Source organism: Loxodonta africana, chromosome 17 (genome assembly GCF_030014295.1).
Source record: "Loxodonta africana isolate mLoxAfr1 chromosome 17, mLoxAfr1.hap2, whole genome shotgun sequence".
Taxonomy (NCBI): domain Eukaryota; kingdom Metazoa; phylum Chordata; class Mammalia; order Proboscidea; family Elephantidae; genus Loxodonta; species Loxodonta africana.
Genome location: NC_087358.1, coordinates 53,051,633 through 53,075,334, shown reverse-complemented (window position 1 = coordinate 53,075,334; position 23,702 = coordinate 53,051,633). Strand labels below are relative to the sequence as shown.

The window sequence follows — 23,702 nt, the reverse complement described above, 5'->3', positions numbered from 1 at the left end:
GATTTCTTCCATAAGCTTTTATAATCTTCAGCATACAGATTCTGTACGTTATTATTATTTTTAGATTTATAGCTAAATACCTGATTTGGGGTGATCTATAGATTTTGGAAACCCTGGTGGCTCAGTGGTTAAGTGCTATGGCTGCTAACCAAGAGATCGGCAGTTCAAATCCATCGGGCGCTCCTTGGAAACTCGTTGGGGCTGTCCTATAGGGTCACTATGAGTTGGAATCGACCTGACGGCAGTGGTGGGTTATAAATTTTGTTGCTTTTGAAATTTCAGTTTCTAGTAGTTCAGTGCTAGAATACAGAAATTACTTTTTGTATGATGACCTTGAATGTAGCAATCTTATAAACTTATTTATTAGTTCTAGGAGGGGTTTTTGTTTTATTTTTGATTGTCTTGATTCTTTGGTGTTTTCTGCATAAATAATTGTTGTCTATGAATAATAATAATTATTTTTCTTCTTCCTTTTCAATCTGTATGCCTTTTATTTATTTTTCTTGCCTGAGGAACTTAAGGCTCTCCGTTCAGTGTTGAATAGGAGTGGTGAGTGTGGGCATCTTTTATATTTGCCTGGTTCATGACCTTAGGAGAAAAGCTTTCAGTCTTTTCCCATTAAGTACAATGTTAGCTATACTTTTTTTTTTTAGATGCTCTTTATATGGTTGAAAAGATTTCCCTTATATTCCTAGTATGCTGAGAATTTAATCATGAATAGATGTTGAATTTTGTCAAATGTTTATGTTTTCTATTTTTACTATTTTAATAGTAAAACATTCTGTTTTCACTATTCATTTGAATTCATTTATCATTTATAAATATACTACAGTTTGCTGATTACTAGTACAGAAGTACATAAAGGCAAATAATCAAAGAAACCATTCAAATCCTGCAGACTTTATCCACTTAAAATTGTTTGCTTGATTGTTTATTGGTTTGTTTGTGTTTTCTGGACAAAAGAAAGGAAAGAAATTCTAAATTTTTGTTGTATTCAACTCACGAAGTAGCAACAACAGAACCACAAGGGGACATTGGGTATTTCAAGTTAGTTAATTTTTTTTTTTTTAATGAGTAAATATTCACATTAAAAAACAAAAAACTTTTATTTCTTTTTTATTCCTGAGTTTTAAGTAGATGAAAAAGATCACATCCTAAAGTTTCTGCAGTGTATACTTGAGAACTAGTATGTAACAACTAACAAATTTGGAGTATACATTTTATGATAAAAAATTATGTATTTGCAAATCAACTGTTAATCGTCACCCTGTTTAAGATGAATTTGAGATGAAAATATTCAAGTGATCAGCTTTCATGGAGGAGGATGAATTTTTAACAGTTGCAAATACCGTATTTAATCACTTTGCAGAGATCTAAAAGGTTGCAAGTGTCTGACCTCAACTTTTGCTTTCTTCCAAGATCTAAAATTTAAGATTCATACATGTTCAAGCTAGGAATACATTTTGAGAGCACAATGGTTGAAAATATCTAAATGCCCTTCTACTTCTAATGTAAGTTAACTTGTGGCTCTTTCCCTCCTATTTTTCATTTTTCTATGCAAATACAAATGCTGGTATTTTACATTCAGATTATTTTAAATGCGTTTTCAGACACCCTTGGAGCCTAGATAATGAAAATGTTACTTTCTGTGTTAAAACTAGTGTGCTTTTTAATAGTAAATTTGTTATATATTTGTCAAAGGCCAAATGGCTATTTCATTATGATAATTATATACACATACAATCTCTCACATTCCTATCTATTTTAATAGATTAAGTACAGATATTATTAATAAATATCTAATGCTCTTCTACTGATTCAGTTGCAAAGTTTTAAAATTGTACTTTTTGAAAGTCCAGAATGATAAAACTTTTTTTTAACCTTTTTTAGTTCCCTTCTACTGTGCTTCCTTCTCCCTTAGATTTTTCCTTTCTTTCCCTCCTTCTCTTTATTTTCTTTTTCCCCTCTGCCTTTATTTCTTTCTTTCTTTCCCTTTCAAAATTCCTCCTTTTCTCCCTTTCTCTTGTTTTTCTATCTTCATCAAATTAATATTTAGTAGCAACACTACTGCGTGTTGTTCATCAAACACTCTAACACAAACACACACACAATTTAAAAATAGCTTTTAATTCCTCATGAAAATTAATTTAGTTCCTTTTTCAGTTTTCATTGTATTAGAACTGCTTATAAATTTAGTAATATGTAACATTTTTAGATACTGTTACTATAAGAACAGGAAAGCAGAATTTTCCCAGTACTTCCCCATATCTAACTGAAGAGGAATCTACATCCTATGAAGCTCCACCTAATTAAAACCATTATAATCCTAACACATCTTATAATGGCTCTTATGTTGTATAACTTTTTTCTATTTTCCTTTTATGTTGTACTGCCTCCTTAGTATACAGTCTTCTGTTGTCCTGACTTGTTCTAAGATGCCAATGCTTACCTTTAACTGACAGCAAGGAAGAGTTGGATAAATGTTTTTGTCCAATTCAAAAGGATGCACTCTATTTTGTTAAGATGTTAAATTTCTAAGTAACTCTGTTTTTAAAAATTGGCAAAATTGTTTTGCAGGTATTTTGCCCACTGATACTGGTAACCACTGGTTTTGTTACTAGAAGATTAGTATATCTTTAAAAGCTGATAATTTGTTATTAGGGACACAAAGATTGAGGTGCTCCAGCTTCCAGTGAAACTGGGAATTAAAAAATAACGTTTTCTACGAACTCTCAGTGAAGGGACGTTAGGAGTGAGAAATGAATCCAGAAACCTTTTCTGTTCACCTTCATCTTTGCATGTAGATTGATAAAGGACACTTGAACAAAGAGAAGATTACAGATTAAGAAATTTGCAAGGGTTTTTTCTTCCCCAAAAGTTCTAGTGGACATTGAAACTCAAATAATATTTAAAGTTACTACTCTTAACTTTTCATTTTTTTAAAAAAATAGTTCACAAAGTCAAATAGTCATAGAATATTCTATAAAAAGTCCTTTTTTTTTTAATTAGTCTGATATATGTATTAAAAAAAAGCACATATTGTGCTGTATTAAGCCTTACCTTGGGCCCTCTGCTTCCTGAATTGCATGGTCCCTGTGTCAGTGATACTTGCATGCTGTGAGATCTTGTCTAAACCCATAGCTGCTTCAGAGCATAATGGTGTGATATGAAGTGATGCAGAAAACAGGAGAAGCTTTGTCATTGAGTCAGCTGCGAGAAGAAGTAATGTGTATGAATGTACAGTATAGGGAGATCTATGAAAGATCCAGTCTCTTTTTTCTAAAAGACTCTGTTCCATGGTACAAGGAGAATTCAGTTCTTCTTGGCAAACCTCCAAATCAGTTTGGAAGCAGTAAAAACAACCACAAAAACAAGCCTGGTTTTTCAATATCTTTACTCTTGATGTTTTAAGTAACTTTTTTTTTTGCTTATTTTTATTTTACTTTATTTTTAACAACCAAGGATAAACACCCATTTCCATTGTAGCGTTTGGATACAGTTTCCATAGTTGGAATGTGGATGATATGAATTATACAAATGAGTTCAACCATATGTGTCATGCTTGTATTTGTTACCGACAGGATTGGAGGAGAGGCCTCATACCTCTTCATTGAGGAGTATATGACTTTAAATTATATTACTTCAAGAAGGACATTGAATCCCAGCAGATGATGTAATTAAGTTTAAAAATGAGTATTATTAAATAATTCACACTTTTAATATGGAGAACTTAGGTCATTTTTCCACTCCTCCCGTAAACATTCGATCTTAATATCTAAGTAATGAAACAACACCATGTTATCCATCCCAATACTAACAGAGAATGCCACCTATGACAGGCTTATTGTTTACTTTAACAGGTAATTTGAGGACCGGACTCATTTAATAGTTCTGAGTACATAATTACACATCAGCAATTTCCAATTTAATTAAAATGTACAAATCTGAAGATTAAGGGAATTTTTGAATTATTAATCATTTTTCCACTAGGAAATCTTGTTGCTCTGCAGGAGATTTGTCCAGTGTACAACTATACGTATTTTTTTCCTTCTCTTTCACAGACAGACAATTTTCCCGCAGAGCCCAATTACATGGGCAGCAGGCAGCAGTTTGTTCAAAGGTAAGGCCTATTAAATAACTTTCTCAGCTTCCCCATTTGCATTCCTGTCAAAATTGCTTTCCAAGAGACTACACTTCGGATTCAGACTTGTAGAGACAACACTTTCTCTTCTTTTTCTTTATATGTATTTCAGTAGCTCCACGTTTAAGGACCCAGAAAGAGCCAGCCTGAGAGACAGTGGGCACGGGGACAGTGATCAGGCTGACAGTGACCAAGACACTAACAAAGGCTCCTGCTGTGACATGTCTGTTAGGGAGGCACTCAAGATGAAAACGACTTCAACTAAAAGCCAACCTCTTGAACAAGGTGAGTGAAGTCTTCCAATGCTTACCAAGTGTAAAAGTTTAAGCAATCATTATAAACCTATTAGTACTAGAGTTGCGGTTTATCACGGCAGAATGGTCCATTGATAATATATCAAAAGAAACAGGAAATTCCGAGACAGTCCCAGAGGAAAAACACCTATTCAATATCTCGGTAACAACAGAACAAGGGAGGCCATGGTTATTAGTCTTTAATCTTCCTTAAATGAGAGCTTGACCAAGGTCACTTGATTATTCTTATCTTTGTAAACGTTTCTTAACTTTTCCCATTTTGAGTTTATCAGTTAGAGATGCGCATTTTTTAAATATTAATTTCTACTATAAAAATTAGTAAATTTATCATTTGGGTGAAATGGTAACTTGATTGGAATTTTATGGCTCTTGGCGTGCACAGTGGTTAAGTGCTACAGCTGCTAACCAAATGGTCGGCAGTTCGAATCCGCCAGGCACTCCTTGGAAACTCTGTGGGGCAGTTCTACTCTGTCCTACAGGGTCGGAATCGACTTGATGGCACTGGGTTGGCGTTTGTCTGTTTTTGGTTTGGATTTGAGAGTCAGAAAATAACCAAGCTAAAGTTTTGTCTGCTTCTTTTAATTTACATCTTAGTTTTCATTGGTATCAAATAAATATGAACTTGTTTACCCTGTTAGGGATGATATAGAAATACTTTCCAGTAAATATCTAATTTTTTTCTAAAAGTTTATCTTCATTTGTTTGATTTGCCTTATGATGTTTCTTTTATTTCAAAAAAAGCAAATAGTTGGTAACAAGTCACCCAAAAGAATCAAGCTACTCTTATGTATAAGACTTTAGGAGTGTGAATTGGTTTTTTTATGTTCTATTCTAAAAATTGAAAAGCAGTGTTGTATAAACCTAATTTTGGAATTACAAATGTTAATGTAATAGCAGTCTTCAGAAATATTAATAGCATTTAAATTATATTTCATTTTTATTATTTCAGTTTCTTTTGAATGAGAAATTAGCTTCTAAGTCATTTATTGATTAGTAATTCGTAGAAAGTAGATTTCTGCCTACAATGCAATTGTTTTGTTTTACGTACATCAGCAGATATAAGGCTTACAAACTTTTCAAATAATGTTGAAATTTTGGTGCATACATATATACACACACATATTTCTGTAGAGAACAAATATATATTGAAATATACATAATGATTAGATACAGATACATATGCATATATTATTATATTTCTGTATTGAGTATAATTATTCTGGATTTATTTTAATGTTGACCTCACAAAAAGCCTCATTTTCTTAGTAATCAATGCCAGAAAGATATTTTCTGACCTTTTACAATAGCTACTTTCTTTGTAACAGTGCAATGCCTTTTTTTAAAAATTATTTTTAGTAGAAACAATTTGAATACTTACCTAATATTCAGAATTCCTAATAATTTGTATGTTTCCTCAAAGTGACTTAAAGGTTCTTGGTGGGTTGTAGCTTTGTGATATATGAGTATTTTAGACACGTTTTAAATAATGTGTTATTGAATTTTAATATGTGAACATCCATGATGAGATGGACCAATTTTTATACATGATACATACAGGGATCAATAGATCATTTATTGGATTCTCTTTGTAAGGCTTCATAAAGTAAAGGGTTTGCATTTATTGTCTTATTAAGTTTATGAAGAACTTTATTAATAAAAAAAAACTCAAAAGAAAAATGTTGATGTACACATTAACTCTTCCATTTCAATCCATTTAACTGAGCCATGTTTTTGACGATAATGAACAATGACCACTAGAAAAAAACAAGTGGTTTCGTTTATTTCTGAAAATATGATTTATGCTGAAAAGCTGTTTTTCAATTTTGATACCAAAAGGTAATGTCTTAGAAAGATAACTATTGTTTTTAAAAGAAGACTAAATTTAGCAATCATGTTAATTAATATTACAGATGGAATAATTGGCTATCTAGTCCAAGCGCGAGAATGCCAATGGAAAAGTCTCTTGTGAAGCAAATGGTTTTCAATTTTCTCCACTAATGAATATGGGAAAATTATTATGAATCTGGAGGTCACACCTAGGTAATCTATGAATAATGTAGGATGGAGACTGAGTTCCACTTTAAAATATGATCTTTAAAGATTAGCTGAAATACTATTTCATTGGTTGATCATTCATTCATTCATTTAATCAACATCTGTTGTGTGTTTTCATTATGTGAGGAAACATTAGGTTCTAAATGAATGTAAAAAACAAGTTTGACTTAGAGCCTGCCTTCATGAAGCCGTATGATATCTCTCTGTCTCTCATCCATCTTAGATCTATCATTCTCTCTCTCTCACCATTCTCTATCTCTTTCCCACATACACACCTACCTACCTATCTAGATTCAGAGGCAGGCAACTAAGGTTTATTGAGTGCTTACTGCTTACTCTAAATTGTGCTAGGTTTTTTAAAATGTTAACTTATTAAAAATGCAAAACAGCTCCAAAAACTTAGATAATTTTTATTGTTCATATAAGAAAGCTGAGCTCATGGGAAATTTATTAACCATACAGCAGGTTGGAGTCCAATCTAAGGTCTAAACCTGTTGCCGTCCAGTCGATTCTGGCTCATAGCGGCCCTATTGGACAGAGTAGAACTGCCCCATAGAGTTTCCAAGGAGTACCTAGTGGAGTTAAACCGCCAACTTTTTTGGTTAGCAGCCGTAGCACTTAACCACTATGCCACCAGGGTTTCCAGTCTAAGGTCTAGCTATGGGCAAAACCTGTGTCGTTTCTATGCAACTTTGTCTCCCAGTGTGAAAAATTTGGTCAAATCATGTTGATCCATTCCTATGCCCAGATACCAAATAAACATTTAAGACTAAATGAAAGCAGGACCCAATCTATGTGAACTGAAGGAGAGAACATTAAAATAGGTCATATGCATTGAGTAAATGTCTACTCATACTTTGTTCAGTTCTTAAAATTTATTTTCCTATTTAGTTCTCACAGCATTCATAAAGAGGTAAGTATTGTTACCCTCACATTTAATAGACAAGTAACTTTTTTAATGTGATGCAACCAGTAAATAGTGAACCCAGCATTAGGATGAAAATAACATGTGAGTCTGCTTGCCTGACCAATCCTTTATAGTATACAGATAATGATCAACTTATTCAGACATAAGTTGAAAATGTCGAAGAAGCAATCAGCCATTGTCCTTGTCAATATAGTCTGTTAATCTCTTTGAAAAGAAATATGAGAGGCAATGCCTCAATTAATTTGTTTCACTCATATATAAAGAATAATTATTTTTCTCTTTATAGGTAAAATATGATGACAGTAATATTCAAACAATTATGTCATGTTAATTTCAAATATTAAATCCTAAATTTTGATATCCTTAAAAATCTCCTAAAGACAAAAGTCAGTTTATTTTAGGAAAAACTAAGAGTGAAACAAAAAAGAAACTTTTTTACCAGTTTTTTTTTTTTTTTGGTAGCAGCATCTTACACAGATTGTCTTCGAATATAATTAGTATTTTTATTTTATATTTTGTTTTTAGTTATTTTTATCTTATTCTAGAAAAATAATTTTCTATTTCTATATTGAAATATTTTCTACATTTAGAAATAAAAAATAAATTCCAAAAATAATCATCCCATTTTCAATAGAACTTCCTGTCTTAATAATGGCTTTCTTTTGGAATGACCTAGCATTTTTTTGAGGTATCATTTTATTAGCTCATAGGTTCCTATTTTTTCCTCTCTTATTTTTTGTGCAGCTATTTTTTTTCCATTTGTTCTATTTGTGTATTTTTGCTAGTTTAATTGTCCTAGATTTACAGCATTAGTATGTATTGCCCATTATTTTAGCAAAAATATTTGAAAGAATTCAGTAGTAAAGGTGTGATGCACTGGACTATAGCTGGAGATAAGTATTTGCCAAAACTATAAGAATTTTGGAGCCCTGGTGGCACAGTGGTTAAGAGCTCAGCTGCTAGCCAAAAGGTGGATAGTTGGGATCCACGAGCTGCTCTTTGGAAACCCTATGGGGCAGTTCTACTCTGTCCTATATGGTTGCTATGAGTTGGAATCAACTTGACAGCAGTGGGTTTATAAGGATTTTAATAAGCTCTCTAGCAGAAAGTGGCTACATCAGTTTCTCTTAATATGAAAATAAATTCAAATAATGTACTTATTTTCTTTCTGTTTAATTCCATTTTTGTGCCCTGCTTCTCTATTAATTAGATTTTTTCCATAATCCCTTCATTACTCATCAAACATCTAGATAGACAGATACATAGACGGACAGATAAACAATCTAAATATTTTGAATTTTTTTTGGTATCATAATTACATTTTACTTAATAAAAAAAGTAAATACATAGTTCTATCTAAAAAGTTATTATTTATCAGAAAATCAACGAAAATACATTTGATCTTATTTTAATGATTTTATATTTTGGAAAAAGAATAACTGAACACAGCATGCTAATATAAATACATATCACACATTTCCATGAAGAGTAAAACTCTTCCATAATTTTTGAGGGTAGTTTATTTCTTAACCAGTTGCTGTCCAGTTGATTCCAGCTTATGGTGACCCCATGTGTTTAAGAATAAAACTGTGCTCCATGGGGTTTTCAGTGGCTGATTTTTCAAAAGTAGGTAGCCAGGCCTTTCTTCTGAAGCATCTCTGGGTGGCTTGAACCACCAACTTTTTGATTATCAGCCAAGCACATTAACCTTTTATATCACCCAGGATTCCATTACTGCCTATACCTCAGAAAATTATTTACATTTTAATTTTTAAGGAAGTACTATGCCTTTGAATTTCTATCCACTAGAAGCCTTTATTTATTTATTTTTAGAAGCCTTGTAAATTATTTTGATTATCAGTGATACCTTTTTCTTCTTAAAAAGATCTAACAGGCGCTCCCTAAAATTCAGCAGTCTCTGTGGATTCTGGAATAATAAATATGCAGTCTTCAAAAATGCTGACAGACATCTTTTCTGAGCTCCTCACAGATAATCAAGAGCTAGTTCTCAATTTCCCGTAGAAAATAAGTCTCCTGATATTTTTGTACTTGACTGGAACCAAGTTCTAGAAGCCTAAAGCTAGTGGAATAGAGTTCTACACTGTAACTCTGTTGTCATCTTGCCATCTTGTGCCAGGGTGGATAGGGAACTTCCAGGAATGTAAGCCCCCTTGCTGGATGGCCTGCTCTCAGTTCCTTGCCCTGTGACTAGAATCCAGACTCTTTTGCACTTCATTCACGTCCTTTCTCATTTTATTTAATTGCCTTGTAATTTCTTTTTTTTTTTCCTTTTCGATTTTGGGTCTCCCGTGTCCTCTCTCTACTGGAAAAAAATCTAACTTTTAAATTATATTCTGGGTTCAAAATATATCACAATGGAATCCGTGATTGAAGTCTAATAAAAATTAACTTTCAGTGGAAAGTAGATTATAATAGAAATACCAAATAACCCAGGTTTGCACTAGTGAATTCCAGTTTGAAAACTAAATTCTTAAGAGTTTCCTTCCCTCTTCTCAGAGGACATTCTATAAAACTACAGAAGCTAAAACTGATGGATTTCATTTTTTTTTTCCCCCTTTAAATCAGAATTTTGCTTGTAGGCTTCCATACAGAAAACAGGGCTAGGCTAGTTTAAAGAACTGCAGCATCTGTTAGATGCTACCAGAATTTGGTAAAGGTTCTGAGTCCCAGTTCTTCCAGCTTCCCTCCCTAATTCACTGCAAAACAAAATAAAACAACTCCCCTTCAAACAACAAACCAACTGAAACCAAACCGGTTTCTGAGTCCATCTGATTCATGGAGACCCTATGTATGTCAGTGTAGAACTCTGCTCCACTGGGTTTTCTATGGCTGTGACTTTTTAAAAGTATACCTCCAAGCCTTTTCTTCAAAGATGCCTCTGGGTGGATTTGAACCTCAAACCTTTTAGTTATTGGTCAACCACTTAACTGCTTGCACCACTCAGAGACTCCAACAATGACTGCAATTTCATCATATTTCTAAGTATGTCTGGAAAGGCAACAGTTTAAGAAGGTTTCTACAATCTGCGCTTAACTGTGAAGGAGCCATTTAAGAAAGAATGGAAGTTGAGGCTATTGCCCACCTGGGGAGAGTGTGGAGCCACATATTCAGGATTTGGGGAGAAGACTATTGAACAAGAGGATTAGGACGCTGAATACAAACTTGACCTACTTTGCCATTTTCCCTAAGACTGACCCTGAATAGGAGACGACTAGGAGAGTACTTTTATATTCTCAAGCTTCCGTTCTGTTGTCTGCCCTGCATTATGGTTACTGTCTTTTTCACTCTGCCAGTCAGTCTCTTTCCCAGACCCTCCCAGAACAGGCAGCAGCAAAACCGTTTGTGCTTAAGCAAGAGCGTGAAGGAGATCACTGTCCACCCGCTCAGCTGCCATCTGGAAATCTCTAAAAATAATTTTTAAAAGAAAGACTTCTATAAACTTACTAATGATAAATTTGTCTTTGGAAGAAAAGGAAAAATGACTGCTATATGTGGGGTAGGGGAAGCAATGTTGAATATTTAATACTAGGAAAAAAATCATTAAAAGTTTTGAAAACGTTACTGCTGCCACATAGGTGGCACTTAGGACATTGTATTATTCACCATGACTTTGTATTATTTTCAAGCCCTGTAAGTATTTATTAGACTGATTTTTTCTAAACCAAAGAACTCATTGCCATCTAGTTGATTCTGACCTGCAGCGATCCTACAGGACAGGGTAGAGCTGCCCGGTAAGATTTTCAAGGCTGTAATCTTTACAGAAGCAGACTGCCATATCTTTCTTCCACGGAGCAGCTGGTCGGTTCAAACCACCGAGCTTTCGGTTAGCAGCCCAGCACTTAACCACTGTGCTACCAAGGCTCACCTTAATATCATTATCCCTGCCCTCCTGTGCTGTCTTGTAGGGCTTTGGGAATTCATCTTGTATTTTACTGCATAAAATATTACCTAAGCTGTAAGCAGCATAAGTTTATTTTTGGTTACCAAACTTTGCAACTGTCCCATAGTTCACCTAACTTTAAAAGTTTCAATGACATCTCCTTTTTCTCAGTTGCCAACATCTACTGTAAAATCCAACAGCTGGCACCATGAAAATAGAGAGAGATTTTATCACCCTCACATTTGTTGTTCATTGTAAAGACTCCTGACAAGTGTTGCTTGATTTACAATAGACTCAACATGATTTTGAGACTCTCATGTCTTTAGCAAGCACGGCAGTGATTTTTGCTAAAACATTCCAATTAGAAAATGTTGGCACAGCATTTTCTAAACGTTTGTGTCTCCTTTTACTTCATATCTGGGGACAAGGGCACCCTCCCCAGCCTTTTTGTATCTCTCAAACGTTCCCACACAGTTAGAAGATTTTGCTTTTTATATATTTTTTGTTACAACATTACTATTCTTTTATTTTTATAAATAAAGTCCTATGCTACTATTAAGTACACTTTCATGAAATTAGGAGTGTGCCCTCAAACTGAAAATCGTAGTAGTTATCAGCTTATCTGTTAATTAGGAACTATAAAAAAAATTATGTTAATTTAGTTGGTCTAAAATTCCTCAGAAATTTTATTTCATTTTGATAGTGTGTTCTAATATGGGAGTTCTCTATTGTTTTGAAAACCATAGAATTTAAAAAAAAAAAAGTTAAGAAGAAACCTTGGATTGCTGTTGTCTGCCTTCGAGTAGACTCTGACTCATAGTGACCCTGTGAACAATGAAACATATTGATGATTCATAGGAACTTTATTGGCTGGTTTTCTGGAGAGGAATGCTAGGCCCTTCTTTCTAGTCTTTCCTACCCTGGAAGCTCTACTGAAACCCATTCAGCATCATAGCAACATGCAAGCCTCCAGTGACAGATGGGTGTGGTGCACATGAGGTGCATTGGCCGGGAATTAAACCAGGTCTCCTGCATTTTATCACTGAGCCCCAATGCCCCTCCCCCTCCCCTTTTATAGGTAAGTAAACAGATTAACTAACTTCCACAGAGTTTTCAAGTTAGTGTCAGAGGTAGGTAGTATCTCCCAGATTTATAGTACTCCATCCTACTATGTAGTTTCCTGTAACACAAATAACCCTTTGCAGTCCAGTTGATTCTGACTCATACCAAGCCTACAGGACAGAATAGAACTGCTCCATAGGGTTTCCAAGGAGGGGATGGTGGATTTGAACTGCCGACCTTTTGGTTAGCTGTCAAGATCTCAACCACTGTGCCACCAGGGCTCCTGTAGGGAGTGTTTATTTGCAAGCATCCTTAGAATGAGATTAACAAATCTATAAAACAAATATGACAGTGATAAATAGGCTTCAAAATAGTACTGACAAGAGTAGGATTCAAACGTAGCCCTCCAGGGAGGCTGTAACCTGAATGCAGTGCCTTACACTGCTTGGCCATCCTGACTTATTAACACACAATAGAGACTTCAAAATCTCCATATAGCACTTCCGATTTGTCGCAATATCATTCATTCCCTGAAGAATGTGAAGATGTCAGCAGCCGTGCTTGAGAGCTTAATTCTTGATTCTTTGATGTATATTGATTAAAAGCTCCAAAAGATCAATACAATGTCTCATTTCAGATATAGCCATTGACACAACTGTGGTACTTATAGGGAATCCCTTTCTTTAGCACACTAAGAAATGGTAGCTCCAGAAGAGATTTTTACTCAGTCATTTATTCAGTCACTCATTCTTTTTTTTTTTTTTTTTAATGGCTGTGCTAGGGATACAAAGATAAGATGAGACACAGATTGAGCCCTCAAGGAGCTCACATTGTAGTGACAGAATTTGACATGTGAAGTATGAGGTCAGTGCAGTGAGAGATACCGCCAGAGTATTAATGAAACCCAGACTTGAGGGTCTTGAAGAATATACCTGGAGGAGGAGACATCTGAGCTGATACCTCAGAAATTATTTGACTGACTTAGCAGAGTGAGAGAACAAAAAGGAAGGTGATAGGGCACTCTCAGAAACACAGACAAGATGGCACACTGCATCCTGAGTGCTGTTAGCTGTGGATGAGTAGTGATGTGTGAGACTAGGACTAACGGCCATGAGTGGTGAGATAGGGAGACGCACAGTAATGGAATGGCTTAAACACCATGTTTTGGTTTTAAGACTTTATCTTGCAGATGAAAGAGAGCCATTGGAGGTTTTCGAGGAGTAACAGTTCAGGCTTTCATTTTGATAGGTGATTTTGATGGCAGTGCTGCGGAGACAGGGATACACTTAGGAGATGGGTCAATGAGTCCCAGAATAGTGAAAAGGTAGCAAGAATGGAGGCAAAGTGAAAAATCAAAGATTTTTTTTTTTTAAACATTTATAATGAACACCTTACTGCTTCACTTGAAATTGATTTTTGGATAAGGAGTTCTAAAGGAAAAAAAAATTTCGATGACTAATTGAATTTTTTAATGCCTTTCAGTAGGTTTTTTTTTTTTTTACTTTTTATTGTACTTTCAATGAAGGTTTACAGAATAAACTAGCTTCTCATTAAACAGTTAGTACACATATTGTTTTATGACATTGGTTAAAACACCACGACATGTCAACTCTCTCCCTTCTTGACCATGGGTTCCCTATTACTAGCTTTCCTGTCCCCTCCTGCCTTCTAGTCCTTGTTCCTGGGCTGGCGTGCCCCTATAGTCTCATTTTGTTTTATGGGCCTAATCTTTGGATGAAGGGTGAACCTCAGGAGCGACTTCATTACTGAGCTCAGTGGATCCAGGGGCCATACTCTCGGGGTTTCTGCAGTCTCTGTCAGGCCAGTAAGTCTGGCCTTTTGTTGTGAGTTAGAATTTTGTTCTGAAATTTTCTCCAGCTCTGTCCAGGACCCTGTTGTGATCCCTGTCAGAGCAGTCAATGGTGGTAGCCGGGCACTGCCTAGGTTTACTGAACTCAGTCTGATGGAGGCCGTGGTAGCTGTAGCCATTAGCTCTTTGGACTAATCTTTTCCTTGTATCTTTAGTTGTTTTAATTTCTCCCTTGCCCCTGAAGGGGTGAGACCAGTGGAGTATCTTAGATGGCCACTCACAGAATTTTAAGGCCCCAGATGCTACTCACCAAAGTAGAATGTATAACATTTTCTTTATAAACTCTGTTATGCCAGTTGAGCTAGATGTTTGCCAAGACCATGGTCCCCACAGCCCTCAGCCCAGTAATTCAGTCCCTGAGGGAGTTTGGATGTGTCTATGGAGCTTCCATAACTTTGCCTTGTATAAGCTGTGCTGGCTTCCCCAGTATTGTGTACTGTCTTACCCTTCACTAAAGTTGCCTTTTACCAGGTATTTGATGTAATACATATCACATGTATTTACACAAAAAAATTAGAAATTTTAGCATTTTTTTCTAAATGCCCGTTTCTCATATGAATACTAGAATCAGCTCAGTAAAGGGGATCATTTGAAACCTCATCATTCAAAGAGAATAGAAAAAACTTCAGTTTAGCAGATCTTGGAGAGAACTTTCAGAAAGCAGTGAAGTATTATAAAACTCTATGTGCTAAAAAATCCTAAGATTATGACTTGAGTAACTAAGTATAGGCAATGGTTACATTTAGTAATTAAGGTAGGATGAGGTCACTGCAGGGAAAACATTTGGGCAGTGAGAAGAGTTGGGATTTTGAAATGTTAATTTTAAATGTCTGAGACCCCTGTGTGGAGGTATCAGAAGAAGAGCAGGTAGAAATTACAGCTCACAAATCAGGGAAAAGGTCAGGAGGTATAAATTTGGAAGTCATTTTTATAAGATCATACTTAAATCCAAGTAAGTTGATGAGAAAGAATATTGAGAGAAAAGAGAATAAGGGTCCAGGACAGAATCCTGCAGAACATAACATTTAGAAGTTGGGAAGAGGAGGAGTTCAGTAATAGTTCAACCTGCCAAGAAAAGTTTTCAGGATGGTCATCCAATATCTGGTGGTCCTCTAGATGAGTTAGTTGGCTGCAGTTTTTAAGTCTAGAATTTTCAGAATTCATTTCCAGCAAAGTTAAATCAATGCATTAAGTAAAGCTGTTTTTATTTAAAACAAAATAGTACTGAACTGGTTTTATTTTACAACTTACAAACTAGTTTTCTGAGGACAGTCCCAAATATGTCATCTGACATCATTCTGTAGTAAATGTATAACTTCTCAAGTCATTATTTTGAAAGAAGAAACATGTGTTCTGGAATTTTAATATAATTCACTAACTCTTCATATAATGCCTATTATGTATAAGGTACTGTCTTAGGTGCTGTATCGAGTATTTATTCAACAAATATTTATTGCGTTTCTGGTATGGATCAGGCTACACATCACGGATTGGGAATTTAGTAGTAAGTAAAACAAATATTCTTGTTCATATGGAGTTTGCATTCCTATGAGGATATAATTCTTAAGTTAACCCTCTCAAGACTCATTAAAACTGTTTTCAAGAAATAGAAATAAAACATATATTAAAAATAATAAAATGTAGAAAATAATGTAAGAAAGAAAAATATAATGAAGCATTCTGAGAGTTTACCAGAAGAGGGATAGAGTATTGATAATTGTTCGATGAAGACCTTATGCAAATTTGAGCTAAGACTTAAGGGATGAACAGGGTTTTTACTTCAAGAATATAGAAGAAAGATAACAAATAGCATGAACACAATCATGGAATTTGGAAGTGCACAGAATGTTTAGGGGACAATGAATAGTTCGATTTGTTCAAAGGGGAAGGGACGGAAGGAGGAAGAAGATAGCACTCAAAACAGGAAAGGAGTGACCAGTAAGGAAGGGGAGGAAGTACAAAGCTATAGTGTCATAGTAGTCAAAGATGGACAAGAACAAACATGTTAATCCCCTGAGGAACTCCAGTGAGCCCTGGAGAAATACTTACAGGTCACTCTTGTTTTCCACCAGAGAGTTATGATGGAGTGATATAAATAAATAAATAAATAAAAGAGAAATGGGAGACTGGAAAAGGATAAACATGGAAGCATAATCAGGAAGTGGAGGCAACAATTTCCCTGCTATTTCAAGAAGACTTGCGTATAATAGAAGGAGAGAAAGAAAGAGGCTAGGGGTAGCAGTAGCTTAAGAAATATAGTATTATGGGTAGAAAATGCTTTACCTATTCTAATTAAACTAAGTATAAACCAAATATATCGACAAACTGACAAATGATCCAATTAAAAGAGAGCATTTAGGACTGGACCAAAAAAAAACAAACCCAGTGCCGTCGATTCCGACTCATAACTAGAGAGATGATATTCATATGAGCATAGTGAGGAGGCTAGCATTGAAGTAAAGAGATTCTCTTTCTCTGCAAAGGAATATAATGAAAAATACATTTGAAAAGGTAAATAGCAATGTGGAGGTAAAGGGAAAATAATAATAGGGAGCTCCAATCTTCTCTGTAAGGTAGAAAACAACATTCGTCAATCTCATTATTTCACATAAGCACTTGTATTATATAAATGACACTCAGATTCATGAAAAGCCAGAAAAGTTTAGGAAATTACCAAGATATTCTACTCTGAGGTATGCATTTGTTAAAAACCGATGTGGCCATTATTTCATATTTATAATTGTTAAAAAGCAAGAAATAGGAGCCAGTAATATATCAACCCAAATATATTAACATATTCAAATTAACTTCACTGGTACTTTTAAATCTAAGAACAAAGCTGATGTTATGATATAACCAAAACTCATTGCCATCAAGTAGATTCTGACTGAGATGCTGTGATATACAGGTTCACAATTCTCAGAACCAGTTGTTTTCCAGGATTAAGACTTTTCAGATTTTAGAAAAGTAATACTGTGCAACCCCAGTTCACTGTGTTATGCAGCATTCCCAGTGAAAACTGTAGCAGCGGCCATAGTCAAACACGTGCAGTTGTGTAGTGAAATGTCTGAATACCCACATTAAATGAGACAAAGGTCAGTTCCAGTAGAATTTTACCACCAAATGAGTAACAACAACAACAACAACAAAAATCAGATTTTAGCTTTTTCAATTTCAAAATTAAGAATAAAGAATTATAGCTTTGCACTTAAGTTACATGCTGTGGCTGTTGCTTTTTGATGACCAGGTTTAATGTGTGGTTATTCAAGTAGTACTATAATAAAAAATATTATCTATCACCAAGAGAAATTTTTTAATCAAGTTTTCTATTAAATCATCATAAAAATGTTCAGTTGAGGTCTTGCTTTAGAATGAATTCAGAAAAAAAAAAAATGTAGTATATTACCCCATAATAGTTCTAATGTGTTACATATTTACTTTGGGAAGGTAAAATGTAATCTTGACACATATAAATGTTTAATGATTGCATAAGCTCATTTTGAGTAGTACTTTTATGATTTCAGAGCAACAACAAATGCTACCCCACTCCTAATACAGGGTTTCTTTTTGAAACAAATATATATTTTGTGGAGATAGATTTGTCTCCCCTGGATTTTATTTTCTTTGAGGTATTGCAAATTCATATTGGAGGAAGAAATCATCTTTGTTTTGTTTTTTTGTCCTGAGTCATTTCCTACTTAGTGTTAATTACTGTACATAATACATAATATCCTTTATAAAGCCATCTGATCTTTACCTTTATAAGCTAATGGCATTTAAGGTATTTATGGGTAGGATAAGGAGCACATGGTGGCTCAGGGGTTAAGTGTTCAGCTGCTAGCTGAAAGGTTGGCAGTTCAAATCCACCAGCTGCTCTGTGAGAGAAAGATATGGCAGTCTGCTTTCATAAAGATTACAGCCTTGAAACCCCTAAGAGGCAGTTCTACCCTGTCAACAGCAACAGGAAGGGAAGGATGAAGCCCCTGGGTGGTACAAACAGTTAACACACTGGGCTCCTAAACAAACTGTTGGAGGTTTGAGTCCACCCAGAGGAGTCTTAGAAGAAAGGCTTGCTGATATACTTAGAAAAAAATCAGACCTTGAAAACATTTTGGAGCACAGTTCTACTCTGAGTTGGGCAGACTGGTTAACCAGGGTGACAGGTTAACTGGTTAAAGGAAGGATGGCAGGAAAATCTTAGAAAAATTGAATGCATACAAAATGACTTCCTGATATACCTAAGCATTACTTCACACTGTTAGAAAACAATAAATAATAGATTAAATCTTAAGTCAGTATAAAAGTGCAAATTTTTCAGTTTACTTCTGGTGCTGTATTATGCTTCTTTGCTCAAATGCAGATCTCATTACCATTAGTTAATGCTTGAGTGAATTAATTCAGTAAACATTGCTTCAGTACCCATGGAGATGACATGCTTTGCCTTCAGGGTGTTCAGTCTCTTGAAGATGACAACCCTCTATCCTTCTAGCTGTAACTATAATAGGTAAATACTGTGATACATGTGTAAATAAAACTAATTCTGCTTATTTGTTTAAAATAGATGAAAATTGAAGTTTTCCTAGATATCTAGTGCTGCTGTAATAGAAATACAAGTAGATGGCTTTAACAAACAGAAATTTATTCTTTTACAGTTCAGAAGGCTAGAAGTCCAAAATCAGGGTACTGGCTCTAGGGGAAGGCTTTCTCTCTCTGTGCATTGTCAGGGAAGGTCCTCATCAGTATTTCCCTGGGTGTAGAAGGTTCTCAGCTCAGGAACCCCGCTGTGCTCCCGTCTCTCTTCTTGGTGGTAGTGGGTCCCTCCTCTCTGCTCTTTTCTCTCTCCTTTTATCTATGAGTCAGAATCGACTCGATATAATGGTAATGGGTTTTTTTTTTTTTTTTTTAAGATAAAAGATGTGACTCAAGCAAGGGTGGTGCATTCATTCCACTGTAATCCTCGTTAACATAACCTAATCATACCTCATTAATATAACTGACAACTCACTCCCAAATGTGACCGGAACCACAGGTATAAATCAAAAAAACAAACCCATTGCTGTCAAGTCAATTCTGACCCATAGCGACCCTATAGGACAGGGTAGAATGGCCCCATAGAGCTTCCAAGGAGTGCCTTGTGGATTTGAACTGATGACCTTTCGGTTAGCAGCCATAGCACTTAACCACTATGCCACCAGGGCTTCCAGAACCACAGGCATAGGGGCTAAGATTTATAATACATAGTTACATCAGATCACAAAATGGAGGACAACCACACATTACTGGGAATCACCCCCTAGGTAAATTGACGTGAATTTTGGGGGGCCATAATTCAATCCATGACAGAAGTGGTAGATACACTTCCAAAATTAGATAAGCTTTTTTTTAAAATAAGGTCTTGAAAGTAGAATAAGACTGCATATACAGGGTGAAGAGGGTGTTCAAAGCTGGGAGGAAGAATAGAATGATCAAAGACAGAGATGTGAAAAATCATAGCATAATCCAAGAATGGCAAATCGCTAGAAATACTTTTATTGGAATATGGAGTGTAGGGTTATAATGGAAAGAAATTGGGCCCCAAAATGTGTTATCAAAAAAACCAAACCTGTTGTCATCGAGTCGATTCTGACTCATAGCAACCTTATGGGACAGAGTAGGACTGCCCCATAGGGTTCCCAAGGAGCAGCTGGTGGACTTGAACTGCCCACCTTTTGGTTAGCAGCCACAGCTCTTAACTACTGTGCCACTAAGGTTCGGCCAGAATGTGTTAAGGTTAGATTATTAAAGAATGTGAATGGCATACTAAGGATTTTGAATCTGATGCTATAGGCAATTACAGACTTTGAGTGGGGTCATCTGATTTGATTTTTGTTTTAAATGATAATGATAGACCAGAGAAGAGTTGGAAAGAAATAACCTCATTGGCCATCTTGATCATTTATCAAGTTTCAGAAGTAGAGGGGAGTGTTTAATATTTTCTAAATTTTGTATATCATAATATCATATAAATTAATTGCTGAGTCCAAATTGTTTTTAATAATTCTGAGCAATAAATATAACAGAAGAAAAAGATACTGAACTCAAAATGCCACCTATTTGTGTTTATCAATAATAATTTAATTTTTAATTTTAATGTTTTATAGCCCAGCTAACACTTTTACTTTAAGTATAATAATTACTGATGAAACTTTTAAGGGTTTGTAAATATATGACCAACTGAATGAACTTAATTAGGCAGCAAAAGATCAGCTGGTAGTAATAGGAGGTTGAAAAAATATGAAAACATTTATTGAGCATCTACTATATGTTAAGCACCACACCAAGTGCCTTTACCCAGTTCGCCCTCATGATAAGCTGATGATATGGCTGCTATCTCCTTTAACAAATGGAGAATAGAACATCAGACAACTGAAGTAACTTGCTCACCTTCACGCCCTTGGCAGTACAGTAGTTTTCCTTCTGATGCCATCCCTGTGCTCTTTGCACTCTTGTCCCTTTCACTCATTTGCAGCCTTCAGTAATAATGTGCAAAAGAGAGTTTTCAGGGCAGTTTTACTAGAATTTCTAAGTTGAAATAGGATATATTATCTTTGAAAGTAGAGTTAAATCTGATTCTTTTTACCTAAATGTATAGAATTTTTATGTTTTTAAAAATTCCTTCTAATTTGATTCCTGTCAATCTTGGATTGTCAGAAAAATTAGTGACTGTGAAAAACCAGCACAGGCAGAAAAATATGCCTGGCCAAAAACAAAAGACAAAACAAAGATATGAACAAAACCCTTTTTATATATTTCTTTTTTAAAGTTTCTGAAGGAATATAATTATATAGAAATATTTATGATATTTGGAATATATAAATATAAATACATTCATTTTTAATATTAAACCAAAAACCAAACCCAGTGCCATCAAGTCGATTCCAACTCATAGCGACCCTATAGGACAGAGTAGAACTGCCACTTAGAGCTTCCAAAGAGCGCCTGGCGGATTTGAACTGCCGACCCTTTGGTTAGCAGCCATAGGAGTTAACCACTAGGTCACCAGGGTTTCCTTTTAATTTTTAATATTAAATACTATTAAATAGTATGATAGAGAGAGAGAGAGTGTGTGTCCTGGTGGCACAATGATTAAGTGCCTGGCTGTTAATTAGAAGTCAGAGGTTCGAACCCACCCAGCAGCTCTGCAAAAGAAAAGACCTGGTGATCTGCTCCCATAAAGATTCCCAAAACCAAACCCATTGCCGTCGACAACCTAGGAAACCTTATGGAACAATTCTACTCTGTTGTATAGGGCTGCTGTGAGTTGGAATCGACTCGATGGCACACAACAACTGTTTGTCTCTCTCTGTCTGCATGTATATGTATCTGGTACTTCAGTACCACCGACAGTCATCTGATTAATTGCTTATTTTTTTTTAATTGTTATTTTTAATTAGCTTAGCACTTAGTACTGAGACTCATATTTTATTTTAGTTCTTATATAGACTAGTTGCCTTAACCCTCAAAACACCCTCTCCTTCATTGCTACGGATTCTGCAGTTAACCCCAGTAAGTTTTCCTTAAAATGGACAGAAAGCACAAAAATCTCCATAATAAAACATTAATATTGTTTGAAAAATAACAATTTCTATGTACTCCTAAAATTACCTTTACGTATGAGGGCTATCTTATTAGTGTGTAATCACTGATTAAGAACAGGATTTAATGAGAAAATTTCAAATGTATTTTCCGTCTCTCCATTGCCTCTTAAGATTTCCCAAAAAATGGTACTTTTGCTAATTTTGAGCAATATGTTAAATTGACTTTTTTTTTCTAAAGCTGTATTTGTTAAGCCTATGGTTGCAGTTAAAGCTATTACTTCCTGACTATGCAGGAAAACCAACGTTATATACAGAAAATTAATTCCACTTTATTGAGCATCTAAAATGTCAAAAGTACTGTATTTCATCTGTATCTGCAGTTCTCTGGGTACTTGATCAAAGTTTTTGGGCAATTAAAATGGATCAAAAAAAATCTTGATTAAATTCCATGTAACTCATATTTTTCATCTGAAATTCGTCAGCACTTTCTTGCCACTTCTATCATAAGCTCTCCCCAACCAGATCCTTTCCTCCAATCTCAGTAAACAGCACCATCATCGACCTAATCACTCCAGCCAGAAACACATGATTCTCCCTTACTTCCTTTCTCTTTTTATCCCAACATGTCATTAAGTTCTGCTGTCATCACCACCTAATTCTGCTTGAAACGTCTCCTGTTCACCTACCTCCAGGTTATCACTTCTACCCAGGCTTCCTCTCCTTCTCACCACAGCACCCTCTCAAGTGGCCTTCTTGCTTCTAGTCTTGCTGCCTTATAATCTAATCACCATACATTAGCAAAAAAGTGATCGAAATGTAAAACCACTTGTTTCACTCCTTCAATTAAGTCTTCAAGGGCTTCCACAGACTACTTGAAAAAATATCTAAATATTTAAAGTTGGCCTGCACACTCCATCCATGTCACTGACCTGCTGCCTCACTATATATTATACACCAGTCTGAAGATTTTTAAAAAGTTTTTTTCTTTTGAAGAATGAGGCTTCTAGTGCTGAGACGTTTCTTCCACTAATCTAACCTGACTCCCTTAGTAATCTGTAACTTCCATTTGGGAAAAAGACACTTCTGTTATTCTCCAATGTATTTCCAGTGTTTACTAAAAAAAAAAATTAAAATCACAGGTTAAGGAGATTTTAGAAAATTTGAAGTCATTAGGCAAGTGTTAAAGGATCCAAGAACACTTAATGATTTCAAAGAACTGGATCGTGCACTTTTACCTGAATTATCTTATTGAATTCACAGATGATTTTCAATAGTTTTATGAGATAAGCATTGTCATTTCCATTTTGCATAGAAGATATGATTAGTCTAAGGTCACCCACCTTTTATGTGACCGAGCCAAAATTTTAGCCAAAGGTCTGTGACTCCAATTTCAGAGATCTTTTCATTTTTTCACAGTGGAAATAGTCCAGGTGAGAAACAATGAAATTCTAGCCAGTCTAGATGATAGTGAAAATAAGAAGGAAATCATAGGGATGAAGAATATGGAAAATAAAGTCCTTAACTTTTCAGTAAGAAAGAGTTATTCAATTTTTCCATATTAAGAACTTCCACCAGGAAGTTTGGGCCAAGATTGTTGGGCCATTAAAAATTATTGGCTGGTTTAAGCAATGTGAGGAAAAAGCAAACAGTGCAGTGGGAATGGGTGAAAAGAGAGACGGGACTATACAAACTTGAGATTTGTCTACTTGTATGTGACTGCCAATAAAAAAAAAAAAAGAATATAATGTGGTATCCGGAGCCCATTAAGCTCTTGGCTGCTAACCAAAACGTTGGTGGTTCAGACTCATCCAGAAGCTCTTGGGGAGAAAGATATGCATACCAATCTGCTCCCAT

At 35.2% G+C, this 23,702-nt stretch overlaps 1 protein-coding gene across 1 annotated transcript in view; it reads left to right on the top strand.

Annotated features, from left to right (window-relative positions):
- Positions 1-23,702, top strand: part of PCDH17 (protocadherin 17) — a 108,454-nt gene that overhangs the window by 33,224 nt on the left and 51,528 nt on the right. The window contains exons 2-3 of the mRNA XM_003412594.4: positions 4,062-4,120; positions 4,254-4,426. Coding sequence (XP_003412642.1) covers positions 4,062-4,120; positions 4,254-4,426 — 232 coding nt within the window. The remainder of the gene's footprint in view (positions 1-4,061; positions 4,121-4,253; positions 4,427-23,702) is intronic.